The sequence below is a fragment of the Rattus norvegicus genome, chromosome 14, assembly GCF_036323735.1.
Source record: "Rattus norvegicus strain BN/NHsdMcwi chromosome 14, GRCr8, whole genome shotgun sequence".
Lineage (NCBI taxonomy): Eukaryota > Metazoa > Chordata > Mammalia > Rodentia > Muridae > Rattus > Rattus norvegicus.
In genome coordinates this window covers 9,506,325-9,531,292 of record NC_086032.1, presented here as the reverse complement: position 1 = coordinate 9,531,292, position 24,968 = coordinate 9,506,325, and the positions used below count along the sequence as shown (strand labels likewise).

The window sequence follows — 24,968 nt, the reverse complement described above, 5'->3', positions numbered from 1 at the left end:
TTCTTACCAACTACCTCCTCAGCCCCTTGGGCTTCTGTTGCTGCTGTTAAGACAGGATCTCCTGATTATATAGGCTGGCCTTGAACTCACCATGTAGCTGAGGCTAGCCTCAAACTCCTGCTTCTTTGCATGTACCCCCCAAGTGATGAGGTACCATGCCCAGGGCCAGCTCCTATTCTCAACTCTGAACTTTACAGGTTTCAGTCTTTACTTTTCATTCCCAATACTGAGTCCTAGTGTATTCATAAAGACGTATTTTAACAACTATGAATGAATGCCAAACAAAGTCAAACCTGGAAGATGTTTACATCCAAGGCTCTCACTGGCCCAGTATGCTTGTCCTTTTGGGCAATCACAACTTCCTTGTCTCCAGCTATAATTTTAGAAGGATCGTAGAGAATAATGTTTCCATTTTCTCCACCTGCAATCAAAACTCCAGAAACATCTCCTTTGGAATCCATTTTATGAGGTCCCCAGATCAGCTTGTGGTACCTTAAGGAGAAAATATCTAAGTCAGTCTTCAAGTGAAGTAAGGACCCAAAGCCTTAAATTATACTTGATGTCTGTATCTTCGTACATAATACAGATTAGTTTCCTTCTGACTGCTGCTGGTTGTATAATCAGTAAATAGAGTTTTACTTATACGTTCATGTTTGAGTTCCTGATCTTTAGCCAGCGCAGACTGTGCAGAATAACAGCATAGAAAGTCACCTGCATGGCAGAGGACACGAGCGCAAAAGTGACCTTATCACTTAGAAACTGTGCAACTTAATATATGTTTGCAAACATTTGCAGAACAGAGCTAATCAACTGCTTTCTGAGAAAATAAACCATTCTATTTGCTATGGGAATGTCCGCTAGTCTGTAGCCTTGAAACAGAAGTGTTAAGAGAGTCACTGGAAATCTTCAAAGCAGAAACACGGTGTCAAAATTAATTGGGAGTTTTCTAAATGAAGGCATGGTGACAAAGTCCTGTCCCTTATTCCTGGCAGAGGATAATGTCTCAGGTGAAGACAAAGTTAGGAGGGGACGAAGTACGTGACAGCGGTGGGAAGGCCTTCTAGACAAGTGCATCTTGGGATCTGGTAACGGGCGGAAGGTCCAGGAGGACTCATCTCCCAGCTAGTGTCCTTGTTCTTTAGAAGCTGCTACAACACACGAAGCCTCACCCTCTCTCTGCATCGCTGTACAGTGTAAGTGGGACAGCAAGACGGCTCAGAACGCAAAGGCACTGCTGCCAATCCTGACAACTTGGGTTTGATCCCAGGACCAACAAGGAAGTTGAGAACCAACTCCTACAAGCTGTGCACTCTGGTGCACATGCCCCTGTCCATACAAACCCAGGCATGGTGGGCACTCACAAGACAGAGGCAGGGGGATCTCTGAGTTTAGGCTGTCCTGTCTACATAGCTAGGTCTGGGACAGCCAGGGATACATGGAGATCCTGTCTTTAGAGAATAGAAAAAGGAAGTGTGTGTGCACGCATGTGTGCATGTGCATGTGTGTGCGTGTGTGTGCGCTCTCGAGTGCACATGTGCATATTCTTTTCTTTTTCATAACTAATTTTAAGAATATACTTGCATAAAATGCACTTGTATAATTTTTTTACAAGTTTTTCATGTCACTGGCATTATTTCTTAGTTTCTAATAATCATAATTACAGACAAAGTAAACAAGAGGGCTGGGATGTAGCTCACTTGAAAGAGTGTTTGCATAGATGCACAAAGTCCTGGGTTTAGTCACAGGCACTGCACAAACTAGGAGCGGTGGCACTTGTCCATAACCCCAGCACTCGCGACACAGAGGCAGAACGAGAACTTGTTCAAGGCCATTCTTGACTATTAGTGAGTTCCAGGCCAGCCTGGGCTACAGGAGACCATGCCTCAAAATAATAAAATAAAATAAAGTAAAATGAAATGGTTAAATAGCGGTGTGCACCTGAAGTTGTGTCTCCTACCTGTGAGACGAGGAGAAAGTAGCACAGGACTTCATATCCAAGGACGGGTCGGAAAGGTCGAGCTCGAATATCTCAAGGGAAGCGTTGGTACTGAATGTCGCGTCCAACTGCTGAGCAGATGTCCCTACAGAAAACACGCACGGTAACTCCAAATGCAAAGTAAGAGTGAGCGACAGAGGAGATCCTGCTTTCAACTGATGTCATGAACCCATCTGTGATGAGCCCTCAGTGCATCCAGCACTGAGCTGGCTGTGCTCCGCAGCTCAGAGCGCTGGCCCAGGACTAGGAGAGGGTAGTTAGAGGGTTGTTTAAAGACTGCAGGCATCTTAGAGCTAACTGCAGTACAGTCCATGGTGGACTGCACCTGCTTGGAGTCCGATCCTAAGCAGCTCTCTGGAGAATGAGGAGTGATTGGGGGTTCAGGGGAAGGCCTGGGCAGAGAGGGGGTAGGGGGACTGCAGCTGGAATATAAGGTAAATAAATCAGTTTTTAAAAAAGCAGCTCTCTATTAAAAAATGCCAAGTTTGCTGTCAAGTTTGCTCTCGTTCATTGAAACTCTGTCATCTGCCGTTCCAACTACCCGTGGCTAAAGACAAACGTGGCTCCTACGCACAGGGAAAGATGCCAGGGACAGTGACCAGTGCTGAGTGCTATGGGGAAGGTCACCTAAAGAGAGGTAGGGATCTTGCTGGAGAGTGACAAACTTTTCAAAAGATGAAGCATGATCTAAAGCTTGAATGCTAGTATGAAGATGGCCATCCCAGAGGTGGGGTAACCCATGGTCCTCTTCCGAGCTTACCTGTGGCCAGGTAAATGGGGTGGTTCTGGGCAGGGCTCCACGCCTGCATCGCCGTGCGGTCTATCTCCTTTAGCTTCATTCTGCCAAACGGACATTATATAGAGAGATATATGAGCATATAACCCACGATAGTAAGAAATACACAGAAACATACCAACAACCAGTACAGTATTAACAACACAAAGACCAATGGCACACAGCTGTGTCATTTGCTAGAAATGCCCAATATTAAACATAAACTGTGGAACTATTTTGAAACAAATATTCTATTATTCTAATTCTTTACAGATCATAGAGTTGAGTACCCGTAATCTGAAGTGACTGGGACCAGAAATGCTTCAGATTTCAGAGTTTCTCTAATACTGGCATATTTTCCAGACCTTACTTACTGGTTGAGCGTGCAGAAAAATCTAACATGCTTCAAAATATGAAACTTTCAGAAATTTCAATTAAGTATGTTCAACTTACAGTCCCTTAGCTAAAAGTCGGTCTATAAAATACCTCATGAGAATAAAAACAACTAGCCAAGTGCATGTATGCATGTCTCAAGCTGGCAGGAGAAAGCTATCAGGAGTAAGAACACCAACATGATGAATGGGATGATCTTCAGGATTACACAATGGTAAAGACGTTTTAAACTCATCCTCATAGTCAGACATGGTGGTGTATGCCTATAATCCTGGCACTCGGCCAGCTGAAGGAGAACCACACAGTGGTCAAGGGCAGCATGGGCACACAGTGAGTTCCAGGACAGCCCGTGCTACAGAGGGAGACCCAGCCTCAAAGAAATAAAATAAACTCAGTGACTTTAGATCAAGTCTAAATTGTGCATATATAATTTTGATTTTTCAAAAATAGTCTTTATGGGGCTGAAGAGATGGATGGGTGGTTAAGAGTGCCTGCTTCTCATGTCGAGGACTCAGGGTCAGTTCCCAGCACCCAGACGGTGGCTCACAACCACCACTGAGTCTAGGCCCACAGCATATGACACATATGTACACGAACATATACACATACCTATAAACCAAAGAATAATAACTGGATGTGGTAGTGCATGCTTTTAATTCCAGCACCCAAGAAACAGAGGCAGGTGGAGCTCTGTGAGTTTGAGGCTAGCCTGGTCTATACAGTGAGATCAAGGCCAGCCTGGTCTACATAGTGAGGCCCTATCTCAAAAAAACCAAAGCAATAACAACAACAAACAATAAAACCAGTGTTGTTGTTGTAGTTGTTGTTGTTGTGTAGTAGTAGTAGTAGTAGTAGAAGTAGTAGTAGTAGTAGTAGTAGTAGTAGTAGAAGTAGTAGTAGTAGTAGTAGTAGTAGAAGTAGAAGTAGTAGTAGTAGTAGTAGTAGTAGTAGAAGTAGTAGTAGTAGTAGTAGTAGTAGTAGTAGTAGAAGTAGTAGTAGTAGTAGTAGTAGTAGTAGAAGTAGAAGTAGTAGTAGTAGTAGTAGTAGAAGTAGTAGTAGTAGTAGTAGTAGTAATAGTAGAAGTAGTAGTAGTAGTAGTAGTAGTAGTAGAAGTAGTAATAGCAATAAATATTGTTTTAAAAATCAGGCTTTACATTTTAGAGCAGTTTTTGGTTTGTTAAATGCATGAAAAGTGCAGATACCACAACTGCCCCCTTCCCTCTAACACGAGCCAATACTGACTATCATCCAGTCCCGTTTCTATCAGGTACACACTCAGTGTACACTTCACGGTTCCGGCATGTGTACAACGAGGTGTATCTACCACTCTAGTATTCTACAGGGTAGTTTTGCTAACCGAAAATCTGCATTCTGCCCTCCCCTCCCTCCCTCCCTCCCTCCAAATATACATGAAACTTACATAATGATTTCTTTGTGAAGTATACATGGGTCCTAAAGAAGGTATGGTCTATTTTTCAGGGTCCACAGTGGTAGGTTAATCAACACCTCCTTGTCCAAACTATTTGTTTTTTTCACAGCCATGTCTTCTTGTCTCTCCTGAACTAGAGCAAAGACTCTCCAGCCAGGCTCCCTCCAGGACGGGGTTCGTGTGTTTTTGTCTGTTCCTCCTGGTGTTCCCTCAGCTTCATGAACATCACTTTCTTACCACAGGGATACTGAGCATACATGTCTAATACAACCTTCACCTCTATGAAGGAATCTAGTCTTAATGCATGAATGCAAGTATTATCTTATTGACAGGATTCATGTACAGGTCAAAGAAGAAATCAACATGTAAGTTTCATGTATATAGGTAGTGAGGGAGGAGGGAGGGAGGAAGGGAGGGAGAGAGAAGAGGGCAGAATGCAGATTTTAGCTTAGGACTACCCTGTAGAATACTGCTCATATATCATGTGTATGTGTTAGTGTGGATAAAATGTGCAAGCACACGAGTGTGTGTGTATGTGTGTGCCAGCAATCCACCTGAGAAGCTATCTACCTTCTTTTGTAAGACAGTGTTTATCAATTGCCTGATTTTGCCAATACAACTCGGCTGCCTGGCTGGTAGGCCCAGGAGTCCACCGTCCCCAGCTCCCCAGTGTCCCCAGCTCCCCATCACTGGGATAATAAGTGCAGGTCATCATGACAGCTCTGCTGTCTGGTTCTATAACTTGTATCCTGCTAGTGCTCATTCTTTTCATGTAGTTATTATTGTTTCTAGAACTTTTTGATTTTCATCTCGATATACTTCTGGTTCTGTCTTTGTGATTTGAAGTAACTTTGTTGAACGACATCAGTCCTCAATCTACTCATCGACTGCTAGCTGTACAATGAAGTTAGCTCATATCATCTTTTCTAAATTCAGTCTTATGTGTATGGATGCTTTTCCTGCACACATGTCTGTGTACCCTGTGTGTACAGTGCCCACAGAGACCAGGGGACAGGGTCAGAGCCACTGGAACTGGGGTTAGAAGTGGTTGTGGTTCTCTTTTGCAAAAGCAGCCAGTGCTCCTAACTGCTGAGCCAGCTCTCTGGCCCTGGCTCAATCTTGCACTCCTGGTTGTCAACAGCATTCTCTCTCAGTACCTTCCTTTGTGCCCCTGAATGTGCTTGCACTTCTACTGACGCATTCGTCAGCTTTGACAACGTCATCACAGCTACAAACTCTCACAGCCCTTCCAGTGACATTGTTCTCGGCCCTCTGTACCAACGCACTCAGCGCTCTACAGCCGCACTTTCCAGTGCCCTGGGTGCCTTCCAGAGGAGCAAGTTCACTTCGTCCGTCTCCATAGAAGGGCTTTGGACCTGAGGTGCATGCATTCCAATTGTTTCTACTTGAAGATTTTATAAATGATAAAAGTAAGGTACAGAAAGTTAGATAATTTGCACAAGCTGGCAAGAAACAGCCAAGAGTGAATTCAGACGTTTAACTCCAAAATGAAACTGCCTATGTTTGGGTATTCAGTTTTTCTATCATCATCATCACCATCATCATCATCATCTATATGTGCAGGCATGTGATACATGGCTATGCTCAGTGTTAAAGGGCCAGCCCAGCATGCCAGAGGCCCCACAGCCCCAGCACTCCAGAGGAACTGGGACAATCAAGAGTTCATGGACATCCTCTGCTTCAGCTACTTCCTGACCAGACTAGGTCCATGTTTCAAACCAATAATAATAAATAATAATAATAATAATAATAACAATAACAATAATAATAAAAAAGTTAGATAAAAAATACTAAGAAGGGGCTGGCAAGATGGCTTAGCGAATAAAGGTTCAGGTGGCAAACCCAGCAGCCTGTGTATGACCTTGAGACACAGGGTAGAACGGATTCCAAAGCCGTCCTTGGACTCCGCTTGCACACATGCCCCTTGCGTTCACACATATACACAAAAATAGCAATCATGTTCATTTAAAAATAACTGAAATTTTCACAGCGATGCACCTGCATTGCCAGCACCTGACACTAAGAGACAGGAAGCTCATTTCAGAAGTTAGGTGGGACAATGCCTCAGTGGAAGCAGGAGGAAGACATCTTCCACTACAGAGCAAGTGTGAGGCCAGCTTAGCTACTACATGAGACCCTGTCTCAAAGAAGACAAAAAGGAAAAGAAACTCATTTTAGAAAGTGCGATAGGCAGCTAGGCACAGTGCTACACACCTGCAGGATGATGAAGAGTTCCAGGCCAGCCTAACAACAAAAGGCTCTGTCTTAAAATCCTGGAAGAATAGCCTGGTCTACATAGTGAGACCCAGAATCAAAATAACGGAACAAACCACTGGGAGAAAGCAAGGGAAGACACAGCAAAGGCATGCTAGGTGAGGTAGGAGTACACACTTGTACTTCCTGGGTAAACTGTGTCAACGCCCTGCCCCTGGTTTTGGAGCCTACCTCTGCTACTATTAAATATGTTTGACACTGCTTAGCTCTTCTGGGCCCTGCTTCTACACTTGGAAAAGGTGACTACCTCAGGAGACAGAATGAAATTTAAACAAAATAACGTATATTATAGAGAACCAAATAAAGAGCCCTGCACATAGATGAGTGTTCTGATATACTTGTCCTGTAATTCTAATTTTTAGGAAGAAAGGAAGGAAGGAAGGAAGGAAGGAAGGAAGGAAGGAAGGAAGGAAGGAGGGAAGGAAGGAAGGAAGGAGGGAAGGAAGGAAGGAAGGAAGGATGGATCACAGATCTGAGTCTATCCTGCACTACAGAGCAAATTTAAGGCCAGCCTGGGCAACTTAGTGAAACCCTGTCTCAGGAAGTAAAAAGAGACAATGTTCTAATTCTGGCATTTAGCATGAGACAGGAGGACCCGGGTGGCTCACTGGGTAGCCAGCCTAGCCAATTTCCAGGTTTGGTAAGGTTTCTTGCCTTAAAAAAAAAAATGGAGAGGGGGTTGGGGATTTAGCTCAGCGGTAGAGCGCTTGCCTAGCAAGCGCAAGGCCCTGGGTTTGGTCCCCAGCTCCGGAAAAAAAAAAAAAGGAGAGATGGCTCAGAGGTTAAGAGCACTGGCTGTTCTTCTAGAGGTCCTGAGTTCAATTCCCAGCAACCACATGGTAGCTCACAACCATTTATAATCAGATCTGGTGGCTTCTTCTGATGTGCAGGCATACATGCAGGCAGAACACTGTATAATAAATAAACCTTAGGGGGAAAAATTTTAAAAACTTTTGGGAAATGCCTCATATTTAACCACAATAATATTAAATATAAATTTAAAAGCAGATGAAAATGAAGAACAACAGAAAAAGACACCCAACGCTGACCTCAGGCCTCCCCGGTACATACAAGAGTTTGTGTCAGCTAGCACACGCATATGGACCCATTCACTCACACATACACACAAAGGCAGCAGGGGCATCAGCTCCTGGTAGAGTACCAGTGGCTGGCTAGCCTGTACGAAGTCCTGGGTTCAAGTCTCAGTATCAAAAAAAAAAAAAAAAAAAAAAAAAAGGCTGGCCATGATGTTCCAAAAGCAGAGGCAGGTCTGCAAGTCTGAGGCTAGTTTGGTCTATACAGTAAATTCCAGGCAAGCCAGGGCTACATAGTGAGACCCAGTTTAAAAAAAAGACTACTTTTTATCCAAGACCGGTACTTAAGATCATTCTGGGTGAAAAAACATTCTGATTTTGTAGGAACCCCCTCAAAACAACAACAGAAACCCAGGACCTATTTTCTTCTTGTGAGCCTTCTTCTATCAGTCACTGACTTAATCTTGAAGAGAAACTTCAAGTTCCAGCTCAGTTATGGAAACCCAGTTCCCATGGCTGTCAGCAAGCTCCGACTGTTCTCTTCAGTCGCACGGCAGGCATGTGTAACAGGTACCATCCTTTTGTAACTAGCTCTCCCATTAGCACATATCATTATGGTTTTATCCTGTCTGCCTTTTTACAAACTGCTTTCTGCACCATAGTGTCAATTCTCAATCAGGCAATAAGTCTCGCTCCTTGGGGATTCAAAATTGCTTAGGGTGGGGCCAGTGAGATGGCTCAGTGATTCAAGGCACCCACGGCTCTTCAGAAAGCCCAGGTTCAGCCCCCACCACCAGAGAGCAGCTCACAACAGTCTGCAACTTCAGTTCCCAATCTGAAGCCTTCTTCTGGCCTCCCAGGTTTCCTGGATGTAAGTGGTACATGTAAATGAGCAGAAGCATGGGCATAGACACAGAAAAACACACAGAAAAAACCAATGGGCATAGACACAGAAAAACAAACAAACAAATAAATCTGCACAGGACGGCCTGAGGTATGGAAAAAGTACGTAAGTTTTGTTTCAACTTTTAATGTCTATGTTCAAGGGAAAACAAGTATACTAATGACCTAGACAAGCTAAAAAGACCAGTGTCAGATAAAACTCTTTTATTAATTTTTAACTGCTTACATGATCTTGTAAAAGAAAAAATACTAGCAAGGAGTGGGTAGGAGTTAATTTCAAAATAATTTCTAAAAAGAAAAACTGCTACTTTTTAAAGCTGGGGTTTGGGTTTAGAAATCATTACTAAAGCACACAGAGCCCTGAAATCTCTAAATAAATAAATAAATAGATAGATAGAGAAATAAATAAATATCTTGACTAGAATTGCACTATATTTATTAGCAGCAAAGGTCCAAGGGCTACCTAATTCCTGAATGTTAAGTTAATGGGTAACACCGAGATAACCACAGGGACATAGAAATGGCTAAGTAGGAACTCAAAGCTAAGTGTGCCTATTTCTTTGAGCTAACACTTAATGTTCTAGTATAAAGGTAATCTCTTTTTAACCTGTACAGAACAAAGTTTCAGTGCCAGTTGCATGAAAAGAAAGCCCTGTGACAAAGGACTACACCTGTGCAGTCAGCTATGAATCAAATTAAACAAGAATCTCTTAATCAATGTGTTTACAAAGTGAGATGCCACAAAAATACAGTTTCACTGGATTTTCTTACAAATATTTAATTCCAGATGACTTTCTCAGAACAATAGAATGAAGCTATCTATGCTTCTCAGTGACATCCTGTCCATATAGTTTTGTGTAGCTTTTCAATAGTATGTGATTATATTCGCAATGTGCATAATTCATTTAAGAGCCATTTTACCCAGAACACAATCATAATAGAAATGGAAATGAGGAGCTTGAGGATGGTGGCTCCCCCACACCCATCACCTCCGGTCAGTAGGTCCAGCAGAGCAGGTAGACTGAGGCCGGAGCAGACACCCTTAGCTTAAACCTCAGCTTAAGTCTCAGCCCCACACTCCCGTCACTGCATCTCTGTGGTCTTGCTCCTCCCCCACAGAGCTATCAACATCATATCTTGTGAGCATTAAATGAGGTCTCACCGTGTTTATTATACTGCCCAGCTCATAGTGAGTAAATACAAATAACGGCTCTTCTGAAATCACACTTTAAAGGGCCTGGGGAGAAGGCTCATCCATTAAGAATGCTTCTTGTTGGGGTTGGGGATTTAGCTCAGTGGTAGAGCGCTTGCCTAGCAAGCGCAAGGCCCTGGGTTCGGTCCCCAGCTCCAAAAAAAAAAAAAAAAAAAAGAATGCTTCTTGTTCTCAATTCACAATTTAAAAGGTCTATCCCAACCAGACTTCAAGAATACATCTGAGTGCGAGGCAAGGTGGCACACAGAGGTGGCACTCCTAGTACTGGAGACTAGAGGTAGATCAGTAGTTTTGGGCCAGTCTGGGCTAAACAGATAAGTCTCCCCCCCACCCCACCCCCCCAAAAAACAGCAAGAATTGGAGATGCAGCTCACAGTGTGTACCTAGAATATCCAAGGTCTATGTGCTGCTCCCCTCAATAAAAAAACAGAAACGAAACCTAAAGTCTGAGAAAACTATATTCCAGACAAGAACTCTTTTAAACTTTCTCTGCATATGATAATTACATTGAATTAAGTGGAAACTTTCTTCTTCCTAGTGATCTCCTTTAGCATTTTTAAATTATATGCACATGTGTTGTGCCTGTGTAGGCTTACGCACGCATGAATGTACGTGCAGGTCCCCTCAGAAGCCAGAGGAGTCAGGTCACCCTGGAGCTGGACTTGCAGGTGCTGTGAGCTGCTTGACATGGGTGCCAGCCAGAGCGGTGTGTATATACACTGATGAGCCACTTCTGCAGGCCTACACTCATTCTCTCATTGCAAGCTTTCTGTAGCAACGAGAGCCCACAGTACCATTCTGTCAGAAACAGCAGCCTTGCAAACAGCTGCCCCCCACCTCAGAAAGTGCCAAGTCAGAGGTAATAGGCTCAGCACCTTTGACTCTTAAACGAAGAGTGCAAATCCCTTCCTCGTACTATTTTTGGTAAAAATCCATTTGGGCAGAATAACGAGAAGCACGGGAGTACTGTTTCTCCAAGAGTTAGCATTATTAGCTGTTCCGGGTTCCTCTCATTCAACTAAAAGAAACAATCACCCCCGGTAGCTGAGCTACATGTTATCATACAAATCTACAAGATAAAATGTTAGGGGATGAAGTTAATCTACAGAAAAAGGAAACACTACGGGTGTGGTGGTCATGCCTAAGATCCCACAGCTTGGGAGGTTGGAGGAGGGTCAGAAGTCAAGGTCATCCTTAGCCAGTCAAGGAGTTTGAGACTACTCTGGGCCACAAGAGACCCTATCTCAGAGAACGAAGGAAGGGGGTTAGAAGAAAGGAAGAAACAAAAAGAAACTAATTTAGCTCTATCACTTGACAAGTCTTTAATGTGGGATTTTCCAACCTCATGAAATTACAAAGAAAATTCTACCCAGGTATGTGCATACAGTGTACACATGTTTTCTAGGAAGATAGCCCAATGCTTCCAAAGGGGAATAAAAATGCCAAAAGATTGACAGTCACTGATTTTTACAGTTCACAAGTGTCTACTTACATGTTTCAGAAAAAAAAAAAAAGTTTACAAAATTAACCAGTGAAATCCAAAACTCATCTCAAATCTCACGTTTCCACACTCCACAATGTGTTACATATTCACAATTAGATAGAAATTATCCAAAAGTTCATATTGCTTGCTAACCTTTTTTGGTTTGCTGTAACTAAGAGTTAAAGAAACAAGGACAGAACTACTTAAAAGGGCAGTACGTTTCAGCCAACTCCTGAATAATCAGGATATAAGGGATACTGTAACATGAGCGAGCTTCTTATTATATATAATACATAATATATAGTATATATTATATATAATATATGTTACAATTGTAGACAAAAAAAAAAAACCAAGTTTCAGCTTTGTATAGTTTAACAATTTGGAAGTACTATCAAAAAACTCTTGCAACTTCCAAGAAGACCTGCAGAATTAGTTCTACGAGCTCACAGAAAAAGTTTATATGCCCACAAGTCCAGGCAATTATTTTACAACTGCCTCACAATGTAATTTAAAACAACAGCGCAAAATCATACACTTTTGAAGTACAGACTGTGATTAGCGACTGCTGTCCCTAAATAATACAATCGTAGTTAAGTGATAGTAGTCTTCCTTTCAGATCTATGAACCTTTAAATTTGGCAACAGTTCAAACGCAATTTAAAAAAAAAAAATCTCAACCTAACTGAAGTCAAAGAAATAATCCCGAGGTCTGGTTCCCTTCCATGCCCTTGGGGATCGCAACACTTTGTGCAGAGGTCTGAAAGGCTCCTAACCTCACTCACTCCCGAGCAGGGCAGCCTGGAAACGTTGGTAGAGGATGACGGGCGCGATCACCCGGCTGCTGCGACTCCAGGCGTTGTCCCGGCGGGGCCGAAACGAGACAGGGGGGCGCGCCGACAGCGGAAGAAGGGCCTCGGGCCTCGGCAGCGGACACCGAACCTGGCGAGGGGCAGGAAACAAACGGCGGACACACCTGGCGGACCTCAGTGACCTGTCCTGCGTTAGCCGGCGAACGTCGGACTCTCCCAGGATCCGCCGCCGCCCCTCCTCCGCGGCCCAGGGCCACCTCCACGCTCCGCTCCAACGTGGCAGCCGCAGCCCCGCCTGCGGGCCGCAACTTCCGGGTGCGGCGACTCGCCACGCCCACCCGGCCGTCCGGCACTTCCGGGAGCAGCGGTCCGCTCCTCCCACCCCGCGGGACTTCCGGGAGCAGCGGCTCCGGAAGACTAATCGGGCCGGAGGTAAAGACTGCCGCGCTTTGTGAGGAGGCGCCTAACGTAAGGATGCGTCCTCTTGGCAGTGGATCAAGGGGAAGTCGCGCTGGGCGTCTCCGTCAGGAAAGAAGAGCGGTGACGGGGAGGACGCCACGTAGCACTCCTGTGAGGCTTCAGCAGCTGCTGGCGACGAAGCCGACACTGGACTGGGCGAGCGAAAACTGAGCTGCATGGACCGGTTCAGTTTGTGGCTCGGCTACCTTTTCCTTTTGAGCACTTACGTGATTTTGTCGCACACACCCAAAGGCTATTATGTATACTCTATAGAGTCATAGCTGCGTGAGTGAGGAATATCGAATGAAGTTGGTATCCTTAATATTTCAGTGACTATCCATGGTATTTAGACCTATTAGCACTCGCCTTGGGCTACTGGAATAAAGTAAGCATCCTAATTTGAAAATCCCAAACTGTTGCGCGCGTGCGTATGCGTGTAGGTAAATTGGAGCATTTGAGATTTTCGATTAGGGATATAAACCAGTAACCGGAAATGTAGAAACTGGTCTGCAGAGCAGAAGAATGAAAAATGGTTGCTGAGTTGGACATCATAGCTCATGCATATGATGCCACACTCAAGAAGTAGAGGCAGGAAGATCAGTTCAGGGCCACTCTTGCAAGAGAGTCCTTCTCAAAAGAGCAAAACAAAATATACCACCACCAAAGGCTGGAGAGATGGCTTAACAGTTAAGAGCACTTGCTGCTTTTGCAGAGGACTTGGGTTTCCCAGAACCCGCATGGCAGTGCACGACCATTTGTAGCTCCGGTTCTAAAGGACCCTACACCACCTTCTGACCTCCAGCAATATCTGCTTGCAATAGAGCAATTTCATAAATGCAGGCACTCAACACATAAAAAATGAATAAACCTGGGGGCTGGAGAGATGGCTCAGTGGTTAAGAGCACCGACTGCTCTTCCTGAGGTCCTGAGTTCAAATCCCAGCAACCACATGGTGGCTCACAACCATCTGTAATGAGATCTGATGCCCTCTTCTGGTGTGTCTGAAGGCAGCTACAGTGTACTCATACAATAAAATAAAAATCTTAAAAAATAAAAAAAAATGAATAAACCGTAAACAACAAAAAGAAATTAGGTGCTGAAATTCCCTATTCCCAACTTAAGCTAGCTCTAGTTTATTTCCGGAATTTTTACCAGATGAGGCTGGTTTGGGACCCTTTGGTCCCAGACACTTAAAAAGGACATTACTATCTCCCTTAGAGCTTCCAACCTTAATGAATGTGCTGCCTCGTTGTACTCTTTATTTAGGGTGGGATTACAAGTGAAAGTGAGCCAGATGAAAATCACTTGTTATAAACTCTTAGCACCTGGACTGAGCTGAGGTCTTCTAACATAACTTGTTTATCACACCCAACTTTCCTGTTAACACCTTCTTAGACTCCTTAAGTGAAATAAATGCTTCTTTATTGAACACAAAGTGTAAGCAAGCTGGACTTCGAGGCAGAAGCAGGAAAACTGTGCGAAGCCAGCCTGAACTACAGGGTGACACCTTGTCTTTACATGTTGAGGACATACTTTAGTGTAAGAGCTTTTGCCTAGTGTGATGATGGTTTGCATGTGCTTGGCCCAGGGAGTGGCACTATTAGAAGCTGTGGCCTTGTTGGAGGAAGTGTGTCACTGTGGGGTGGGCATAGAGACCCTCCTCCTAGCTCCTCCTGTACCATGCCTGCCTGGAGGCTGTGATGCAGCCATGTTCCCACATTGATGATAATGGACTGAACCTCTGAACCTGTAAGCCAGCCCCTGTTGTCCTTTATAAAACTTACATTGGTATCTGTTCGCAGCAGTAAGACCCTAAGACGCCTAGCATACACGAGGCTCTCTTTAACCCCTATTAACAAGCCAGTAGACTTAAGTACCGGAAAGTAGAAATGTTTTTTCACCCTCTCAGTGTCCTACATATGTATTTCACTTTAAAAAGCAAGTTTACAGAGCTGAGGAAATGGTAGTCCAAAGACAGGACCCATTTAACAGCTAGCTTAGGACAGCAGCCAGCATCTGTAAGTCCAGCAGGAGAGGAACAGAGAGAGGCAGTGATCTCCAGCACAACAAACATAAGGGACTTCCAGGGTGCAGGAAAGGACAGTCCCACCCTGAACATGGGTGGCATTGTCAGACTGGAGAGTCTGAGTTTAATAAAGAGGAAAATAAAAGTATGTATATCAGAATTTGCAAAGAACTGCCTGCACCTATAAAGGAAAAACTAGTACCATTCACAAAAGCCTTTTAGCTCACTTCAGGGAACTTATTAACCAAGCTGTGTGGAATGAAAATGAAACTCTTGGAAAGAAAGTTCATTTGCAGACTGATTTACTCACTGAAGGCAGAGGGGAGGTAACTAAGTATATAAGCGGTGGATAGAGTCAGTCAGTAAATCCACCAGGTCAGATAGAAGACAGCAGGGGAGGTGGCAGAGCCTCCTGGTGCACAGCTCAATCCCTGTGATGCTAATAAGAGCTAGTTTGACTGGTTAGTGTTCTCTGTGCCATTGCTGTCACACACCCTGCAGCACCTCAGAAAGGCCTGTTCTCCTATCCTAAGCCAGTCGAGGATGGCTGGTCTCTTCTGGAGCTGCAGGCAGCATGAACTCCTAAGTTTAATTATGCGTCTGTGGGGGTGGGAGGTGGGGGTAGACATTGAATCCAGGGACAAAGGCCAGAGGTGTCACTTGATCCTTGGTTCCTCTGAAAGAACATTAGCTCTTAACCCTTGGGCCATGTCCCCAGCCCCTACATGAAATCTTAAAAGCTGTCCTTACCTCCTGTAGATGATTGTCAGGGAACAGGGAGCAGTCTCGACTGGCTTTTACCCAACTGGTAGGACGGGCATAAGGCTCCAGTTATGTAAGCTAGTTAGTTGCACTTTGATGTCAGAGGGTAAATGTCAGAGGGTAAATATGACCAGAAAGAAGATGGCAGCCTTAGGGAGCCTCCTGCTTAAGTCAGATAAGCACAACCCAGCAACTGGTTACTTTGTTTCACTGGGTTTTAGATAAAGAGAAATGCAACAGAGTTATAGGTACAACAGAGGAAAAGAGGGGAAAGAGCAGGTGCCAGTGCCTATGCCAGTTCGTGGGAGGGAGGCACAAAGACAAGCACGTCATCCTCAGCCTGGGCCCAGGTTCTCTCAAGAAAACAGCAGCTCAGTGAACTGAGGAACACAAGTAGCCTTTTACTGTTAATAAGTCAAACCTAGAACTAAAGTTTGTACTCGGAAGAAAAATGATAGCATTTTGAGGAAGTTCCAGAAACTTAACCTCCCAATGAGTCTACAGCAACAGAAGAGGCCTGGTCCCTGGGGAGAAGTGGATCAGTGACCCCAACTCCTAACAGGGCATCTCCAAGAGATCAAGGGCCCAATTGATATCCAAGATACAGCCCTCTAAAGAAGTGTTCCACCTTATTGAAGACTCCTGACAAGGCCAACACCAGTTACTGGGCCAGATGTCATGAAGTCCTCAGATGAAATTGGACCCAGTGATGCTGGCCAGAAGGGGAGACAATGGGGTGAAATGAAGTGAGGTTTGGAGACCAATGAGGTACAGCCTGTTGGGTAAGCAGATTCTATTCCTCAGAGGCTGCCAACTCCAGAGGAGCCTAAGAAAGCGATAGGCTGCCCTTGCAAAGGGAACAGCATCCTCTCTACCTGACAAAGCAAGGCAGTCTGACCCTCAGACACGCTACAGACCCAACCAACAGGTAGGAGTGAGAAACTAGAAGACCAGGGGCACTGGTCCCCAGCCAAGAGTGATGGTGACTCAACACCCCACTGGGGACCTTTGGATGGCACCAGAAAGTTGCCCTGACACAGACTGACGAGCTGTTTCCAAGCTTGCATTAATTGGAGGAGAGTCCTAACTCAGAGAAAGGAGTTCTAGCTTTCCCCACTCCCTTGTATGGGCAGCAAATGCTGTGGTTTGGCATAGCAAGCAATGAAGAGCTCAGAGCAGGAGAAAACTGTTTATTATTACAGTACAAATGAGCAAGCAGCAGCTAAGGCAGTGGCACAGGGACGACAAACTGGCTATTTTTATTAGGTAGCTACGTCATTTAATGTGCTTCCTGCATTGAGGAATGTGCATGAGGTCACCTGTCTGAGCTAGCCCTCCACAGAAAGCAACTCGGACAGGAAGTTTCAGTTCATTGACAGTCACAACATTCCAGCACAGCACGCACTCTTGCTTTTTCTCCACAACGCAAGACTTCAAATTCATTTTCACAAAGCTGGGCTGGAGGCGGCTCAGTAGTTAAGAGAGCTTACTGCTCATCCAGAGGCAGGAGAGTTCAGTTTCCAACACCCATCTCACACAGCTCACAGCTGCCTGTCACTCCAGCCTCACCGAGGGCACTGCAGACGGCATTACCGTTACAAATAAATCTTTACAAAAAGGGAAAGAATTACAAAGAGTTTAATTCTTTTGACAGTTTAATCCCTTTCTCATTTCAAGAAGATAAAGTTTAAACAAAACTGTCACAAGTCCTTTGCATCATGCTTACATTTCAGAAAACAGCAGCATTCTTATGTTTTTTAACTTTACTATTTTGAGATTTCAAAATTACATTTGTTTACTTATTATGTATATGTGGTCAGAAGACAACTTTCAGGAGTCAGGTCTCTTCTTCCACACTGTGGATCCCAGGAATTAACTGAGGTCACCAGGCCTGTGTGAAGAACAGGTTTGTTAGAGAAGGAATGAGGCATGGGCCCCAGAGAGGGAGGACACATTAGAGGGACGGGGGTCTCCCTGTAATAGAAGAGCCTGGGCTCCAGTCTAGGGGTCATTTTGTTTTTATTTTTCAACATTTATAGGCTATTTGTCATAGAACTTTCTACTTTTCCATTATTGGCAGACATAAAGGTTGTTGTGAACCAACTGTCTTGCTGATTTTATGGTTTTGCTTCCCAGTTGATTTTAGAAGTATCTGTAGTTTCAGGTTCTCTAGATGAGAAGACACACACCAGGCCAGCAGGCAGGCAGGTGTGCCATAAGGAGAGGACTGTTGACAGAAGGAGCTAGAACACTGAACTGAGGACTAGCTAGCTCCCTTTTGCAGTATTTCTTTAACTGCTGGGCCATACCTCTGATTATCCCCAACTTCCTAATGTCAAAGTGACATTCTTCATTTAGAAGGAGCTAAGTAACCCCTTTAGCTGTCACCCTACCAGTTCTCCTTTTACTGGTGGTTGTAAAATCCCACCTGTCCATTTGGTCCAGCTAAGAGGCCACGGAAGAGTACCCTCTGTACAGCCATGCCATCCAGCACTGACTCCTAATCCAACTAACTAATGGGTGTCTGCTGGTCTGGGTGTCTGCTGGTCTGGATGACATTACGGAGGCAGTGAGGCCAGGGCACAAATACCTTCTTCCACACATAAAGAAAGTGCTCAGGCATAGATGACATCAGGGAAACAGTTACTGGCTTTCACACAGCCACAGGTTCGGTTACACTGATCCCCAGCCACGTTTCCTACTGGTTGTATCCCCTCAAAGTTATTTCTACACATCAGGACTCTGGGGAAAAACCAAGCCAGCAATCATGGAAATCCCAGGTCCCTGAAAGACTGATGTAAATTAAAATTAGAGCTGAAGGCCACCAGCCTAGTAACTTAGAAGTCCGGCTCACATAAAGAACTTAGTTCTTCTTACTGCTGAAAAGTGAAAAAAGGAAAAAAATGAAGTAGAAAAAAAAAAAAAAAAACAAAAAAACAACTTAGTAAGTTTACAAATCCCTTACCTTATATAAATCTTCACATTACTGAATACATGTGTAAACATTACTCTATCATGGAAAAACATCCTTTGATTTCACTCCTACAAGAAAAAACAGACAAATCACTGCAAAATGACACCACGTATTTAAATCTGACTTTGTGAACAGCAGGAGGAAGCTAAGCACAGACATCTGCACCTGCAGCATTCAAGCTCCACTTAGAAATGCTTTGTTCTTTTCTCCTGGCCCTTTAAAATGTACACTCAGTTTTACAACTAAATATCAATTCTCTAATGTAAAGCGTGTCAAACCCATAAAGCCTGTTTCAGGTGTGTTGTAATAGTTTGTTCTCATTCGTGTAGCTTCTCATCACCGAGCTGCTATTAAAACGTCTACCCTATCATATAATAAAACTGCTTATTTTGTACTTTAATATATTTCCTTAAGAGTTATTTATTTTGTTATATGTGTGTGTTTTGCCTGTATGAATACATGTGCCCAAAGAAAAGGGCTTCAGATCCCCTGGGACTGGAGGTACAGGTAGCTGTGAGCAGCTGTCAGTGCCAGGAAGTGAACCATGTCCTGTGAAGGGCAGCCAGCCAGTGCGCTGTCCACTGAGCCAGCTCTCCAGCCGCTTCATACATAGAAGGTATGTTTTAGGTTTCTAACTAAAATCTTCCCAGCAGGTGTGGCGAACCTGCAACCCAGATGCAGCACCACACATCTGAGAATAAAGATAGCCATGACTTCAATCCAACAGTTGCAATCACACGTGAGAACCTCATGTACAGTTTTGTTTTTGGTAGCCCAACTGTGTTGCTCTCATGCAACAACTCTGAAGGTAACAAGGTTGTGCCTCAACTTCAAAGTCAGTCTTATCTGTGAGTAAAGTGGGCTCTATGGACAGGGAAGAGTAACAGAAGGCCTCCAGACAGCCAGTGTCAGGCTAATGTGTGCGAGTCTTGGGCCATCAGCCTGACTAAGCCCCAGCAGCCGGGCCCCTGAGGTGCTCTTAATTGGATCACTGGAGGTGGGAAGGGCACACCTCTGGATCCATAGAAGCATTCACTTCCCACCAGCTTGCCCACCTCGTGCTGGTATCAGAACCCAGTTCTCAGAGTCCAGTGTTTCTCTACCACAGCGGAACTTGTGGACGGACACTACCAGCTTCCTGGTTCCTCGTTGTTGGGCTGGCTGGACCTCAGCCCGTGAGGCCCTCTAGTAAACACGTCTGTGTGTGTGTATTCATTATCCTTTCAGTTCTGTGACTTTAGAGAACCCAGACTGTTCCAGCAGTCTACAGAATATCAACGTTCTGACGTCCTGATAGTCCACCTAGAATCTTCTCATGAAGAGAGCCAATGCCCACAAAGGGACAAAGAAGCACCAAGGAGGAGACAATTGCAAATACATCCTCACCGCACTATACACATCAAGCTTTGGGGGAAACGTAAAATACTTCAGTAATGTAAAGTATTTGTTCAACTGGACCACATTCCCACTCCAAATACTAATAAGAGTGTCCCACTCTAAGTAGGGGGACACCTAATTTTTTAGTCTAGTTCCATCAGCTTTTCTAATTACCTCCGTAATTAAAAAGAAATGCTCCAGAAAACAACTAAGGAAAACATTCTGATTTCAAACACTTAAGTGCCCTAGGAATTTTCCATATTCTATGCAAACATAGGCAAGAAAAAAAAAATCAAGTACTTCAAAAAAGATCCATGAACTGGAGGTCAGCCTGGTCTACATAGTGAGTCCCAGAACAGCCAGGACTATGCAGACTGTCGTGAAAAGCAAAAGTGGAGGTTGGGAGAACAACACGCCACCAGGCCACAGAGCTGGCCCAGCACTTATGAGAACTTGCTGCCTGAGCAGCCACATGGCTCAGGCGCTCTTAACTTCAGCTTCCCAGGATCTGACACCCTCTTCTGGACCCAGGAACCAGGCATGAACTCAGTGCAGACATACATACATATAGGCATTAACACCTACACACAGAAAACTTTAAAAGGAACCACTTACTTGGACACATGCTCTTACACTCATTTACCAGATTCAAACACCAAATCCAAACGCTAAGTATAAATCCATATAAATATGAAACAAACGGACACTTTATAGTAAGCCTCCAAGACACTTGCTCTGACCTCCGCCTCCTGGTGTTCTCTGACAACCCCTGTCTATGATTAATCAGACAGGGCAGACTTTCTAAACCCAGATTTAGAAGATTCCCGTTCTCATGGCCCTTTCCCTCAGCGGGAGCCAGATGCATCAGCAAAGCAAGTCTGGAAGCTAACACACTCTGCAAGTTTGGTCCTCAGACAAAAACAGCTATGGGAATATCTAGAGCTACCCCCGGATCCTCATAAAGAGAGAGTAATGTCTGCCACTTTGAACCAACTTGACTTTAATAAGAGGCTCAATTCATATTCAAGAAGGAAAAAGTAAAATTTAGGGCTACCTAAATTTGGTAACAGAAATTCCAGAACTCCAACACTTTCTACAGCAGAGAACAGAATCTTTAAAATGAAAACCTTGAGAATGAGTTATTACAGCAGGACACAGCACTGAAGGTGCTGACAGAACTAGCCAGGAATCTGACAAGTCAGATGCCCAAAGGCACAGGACTAACACTCCAGTAAAGCTGACTGTGACGCCCATAGGGCCAGTGTGAGGATCAGTGTGGAGAAAAGGCTCAAACTGCGGCCGGCACCCGCATACAGCTCAGCTCTGAGCCTGAAGGGGATTTGCTGTAGAGACTGGGGTCCAATTCACAGCACAGACACGGCAGCTTCACAACTATCTCCAACTCCAGTTGCAGGGGATCCGATGCCCTCTCCCTGTCTTCTCAGGCACCACGTGAACACATGGTACAGACACATATGCAGGCAAAACACTGTCACACATAAAGTAACTAAAAGACCTGCCTGCCATTAAGACCGATGGCCTGAGTTGGACAGACTGCATCACTCTGAATTAAATCAGAATATTTAATATATATAAAACAAATGACTATACCTTTCCTGTATATTTCATAATCTTCTTTCAAAGCCACACATTTCTTTCAGACATCGCCAAGAATACAATTCCTGAAAAAAAGAGATTTGACTTTAATCACGTGCCAGGGGCCGACACCTGCTAGCACAGCATCCCTTTAGTAAAGCTTGCACATCCTCATCAGTTCCTCAGTAATCACAACAGCTCATTATGTGAACAGCAGTGAAGGGTTTAATCATCGGATATGCAGCTACAAGAGCAAACAGGAAGAACACACAAACCACCACATGTCTACACAAGTTCTCTGATGTCTCTTTAGTGTCTGTAACATTTACCTAAATGTGTTTTGCAATTCCCCATTTTTCAGTATTACCATGTAGTCAAATCACATGAGAAGACCAGAGACATTCAGAGTAGGGCCACAGACTTGTAGGACTATGAGGACCTCGGTACCTGTCCTAGGAGACTCACAGCAGCAGGCACCCAGTTAAACAGGCATCTTGCTTTAGATGGTCCACCGTCTCCCTGCTCAGCTGCAACCCGCCCCACTCTGGTGAATGTCTTAGCAGATTATGTTCCTGAAACCGCTTAGCCCATGTGGTGGTTTGAACGAGACTGGCCCCTCAGACTCCTGTATTTGCATGCTTTGTCCCAGGCGAGAGTAGAAGGATTAGGAGGTATGGCCTTGTCAGAGCCCCGAAAGCCCACGCAGTCTCGCTCTCTGGCGAATGTGAAGCTCTCAGCATCTGCTCCAGTGCCATGTGCGGCTGCCCCAGGGTAATGGGCGAACCCTACAGCTGCACGCCAGCCCCAGCTAAATGGTTTCTTCTATGAGAGTTGCTGTGCTCATGGCGTATATCACAGCTACAGAACGCTAGGCCTAGGGCAGCCTGGATCTCACCTCTGCAGCAGTGTCTCGGCACCGAGCACTACCTCGCGCTCTTTAATCTTTAACAATGTAGGAAGAGAAAAGTATCCTTGGGGTAATAATCACAAAACTTCCTCCAATCATACATGGCCTTCATACTTTTTATAAACTTACACTTATGTACAGCTGTTTTTCCTGTGTGCATGCCGGCATGCCACCTTCATGCCTGATACTCAGAGGGCTGGGTGTCGGCTCCCTGGAATTAGCTATAGCTGGTTGTGCACTGCTGTACGGATGCTGGGAAACAAACCCCAGCCCCCACCAGACCAGCGAGTGCTCTCAGCACTGAGCCATCTCTCCAATGACAAATCTAATATGGACACCCAGATTGGCCTGGAACTCTGCATGTGTCTTCTCTAACCTCACCCGCCCACACACATAAATCCTTGCACCAACACTTAATATGGTTTTTCAACTTAACCCCATTATCTTGTGGGGGACACAGAAGTCCCCTGGCTTTTATGTGGAAGTCAGGCCATGTGGAGTCGGTTCTCCCCTCCTTTCCATGGGTTCTGGGATTGATTATGTAACCAGGCTTAAACAAGTACTCCCACCAGCGCCATCTTGCCTGGCCTTGGTCTTTTTTTTTTTTTAATGGCTTTTGTTTGTTTGCTGAGCTACAAACTGAGCCCAAAACTTTGTGCAAGGCTGGATAGCCAACTGCTTTCCAGTAACACAGAGCAGGAGGACACCTGCCAGAGAAAGATTCTTCTTAAGGTGCTTGTAAGTCGGGTCTGGCTATGTAACTCTGACTGGCCTGGAACTGGGACTGACTATCTCTGCCTCTCAAGTTGCTTACTGTTTCTTTCTTACAAATGGGGGAGTGAGGATGAAGGGGCCCTACTACAAGCTACCACTCTGAGCCTGCGCACAGGTGGAAATGGCACTTTTACCCTCTGCTGGTACCAAGAGAGACAGGAACTTGAGGAGCAAATAATCCAGAGAACAAAGATGTAGCAATATTTGTCCACTAACACTCATGTATCACTATTAGTAACACTCAAAATGTAAGCGGCAACAATGACCACCAATGTCCGACACTCACAAGGTTACACTTAGGCGATAAAGAGTGAACCCTTTTTCAGTTTGTCAAGATGTGGTTTCTTCGTATAGCACTGACTGACTGCAGGAACTCACTCTGTGGAGCCGGCTGGCAATAGAAAGCAAGTGACCTGCCTCTTTAATCCACTGCCCTTGCCCGGCACACACTGCCACTACTGCCTAACAAAAAGGGTGACCTACCATTATTCTGTAGGAACAAAGCCAGCCACAAAAACCCTATGTACTAGTTTATGATCCTATCTATCTGAAACATCCGGAACAGGCAATCTCTACAAAGTTGCTTCTAGGGAGGGGCGGGATATACAAAGGAAGAGTTAATGTGAGTTGAGTTTCTTGGGCAAGAGACACAGTGCAGTTGGTAGAACACTACCCCAGGTTCCCAACGCCCTAAGTCCAACTCCAGCTCCTTAACTGGGCTTGGCAGGAGTGCACCACTGGGGAGGTGGAGGCCAGATGATCAATAGAACAGTCATGCTAAGCTACACAGCCAAGTCTCATCTAGCCTGGGTTATGGGAGACTTGTCTAAAAGAACAGCAAGAATGATGTCCTTACAAGGTGAGGTGAGACCGCTAAACTGGCCTGAACCTTTAATGCCAGCCTTATGGGAGATCACCCCCAGCTTGAGAACAGACTCTAGGAAACAAACCTGCCTCAGAAAGATAATAAAACTGGAACTGTTCTAAAGACAAGCGCAGGTTGGTGATGCAGTGGCTGAAACCAGGCACAAGTTCTGGGCTTGAATCCCAACTCAGATGGGCCAAGAGCTGCTTAAATGAGACAACGCCAAACCTCACCCAACTGTGTACTGTTAATTGTGAAAAAACTCACTCAGGAAAGTGTTAAAAAAGCATAAAACCTTGTATTTTTGACAGTCAAGCAAACATTTGCACCGTGTCTTCCCCAGCACGTGATTTCCCCAAAGTTCCCGGGCTATGTTTTAAAAGAATAAAATAAGTAGTTAAAAAGGGAAATAACAGCAAAAGCTGTTTATTTCACCCGAATAAGATAAAAGTAGATAATGGAAAGGCTTGAGTAAATTAATCCCTTTACGACATGGCTGACTTCAATCCTGAGTAAAGCAGGAGAAAAAAATCTTGTTGGACTTGAATTTCGGATCATTTGAAGGAAACAAAGAAATGAAATGCCTCAATCGGTGGCCTCCAATAAAATCTTCTCAGTCCTGAAAGCCACCCATCCACGAGGCCCCATTCCCAACCTCGACCAATGATCTGCCTGCCCTAAGTTTCCGTACCTGAGCAGCTCCCACCGCAATGGAGGCTAGCAAGGGCCTGAGAGACCTTACCTTCTTTCATTAACCACCCAACATCTTCAGAAAAAGGGGTCACTTATTAAAACACCAGAGCATCCTCGGTCAAGCTCCTGTGGTATCATACATAGGCCCAGGTCACACCAAGAGCTCCTGCGTCACCTCCGCACCATTGACCTACAAAAGAAGG

The 24,968-nt window shown here is 44.8% G+C and overlaps 2 protein-coding genes across 43 annotated transcripts in view; both read right to left on the bottom strand.

The window, feature by feature from the left end:
- Window positions 1-12,638, bottom strand: part of Sec31a (SEC31 homolog A, COPII coat complex component) — a 54,925-nt gene extending 42,287 nt beyond the window's left edge. For 23 of the 36 annotated variants that reach the window (XM_063273700.1, XM_006250678.5, XM_006250680.5 and 20 more), the window contains exons 1-4: window positions 12,297-12,437; window positions 2,757-2,836; window positions 1,958-2,081; window positions 294-492 (exon numbers count right to left, since the gene is read on the bottom strand). In XM_063273700.1, the coding sequence (XP_063129770.1) occupies window positions 294-492; window positions 1,958-2,081; window positions 2,757-2,835 (402 nt within the window). In that variant the 5' untranslated portion in view covers window position 2,836; window positions 12,297-12,437. Of the gene's footprint in view, window positions 1-293; window positions 493-1,957; window positions 2,082-2,756; window positions 2,837-12,296 lie in introns of all 36 variants that reach the window. The other 13 variants (XM_006250677.4, XM_063273696.1, XM_063273698.1 and 10 more) reach the window with 3 other exon arrangements.
- A 4,563-nt stretch (window positions 12,639-17,201) lies between these two features.
- The window catches only part of Lin54 (lin-54 DREAM MuvB core complex component), a 79,999-nt gene continuing 72,232 nt past the window's right edge, over window positions 17,202-24,968 (bottom strand). For all 7 annotated transcript variants that reach the window (XM_006250658.5, XM_006250661.5, XM_006250657.5 and 4 more), the window contains 4 exons: window positions 24,815-24,955; window positions 21,542-21,612; window positions 18,545-18,621; window positions 17,202-17,470 (listed from right to left, as the gene is read on the bottom strand). The gene's annotated coding sequence lies outside the window, so the exon portion shown is untranslated. The remainder of the gene's footprint in view (window positions 17,471-18,544; window positions 18,622-21,541; window positions 21,613-24,814; window positions 24,956-24,968) is intronic.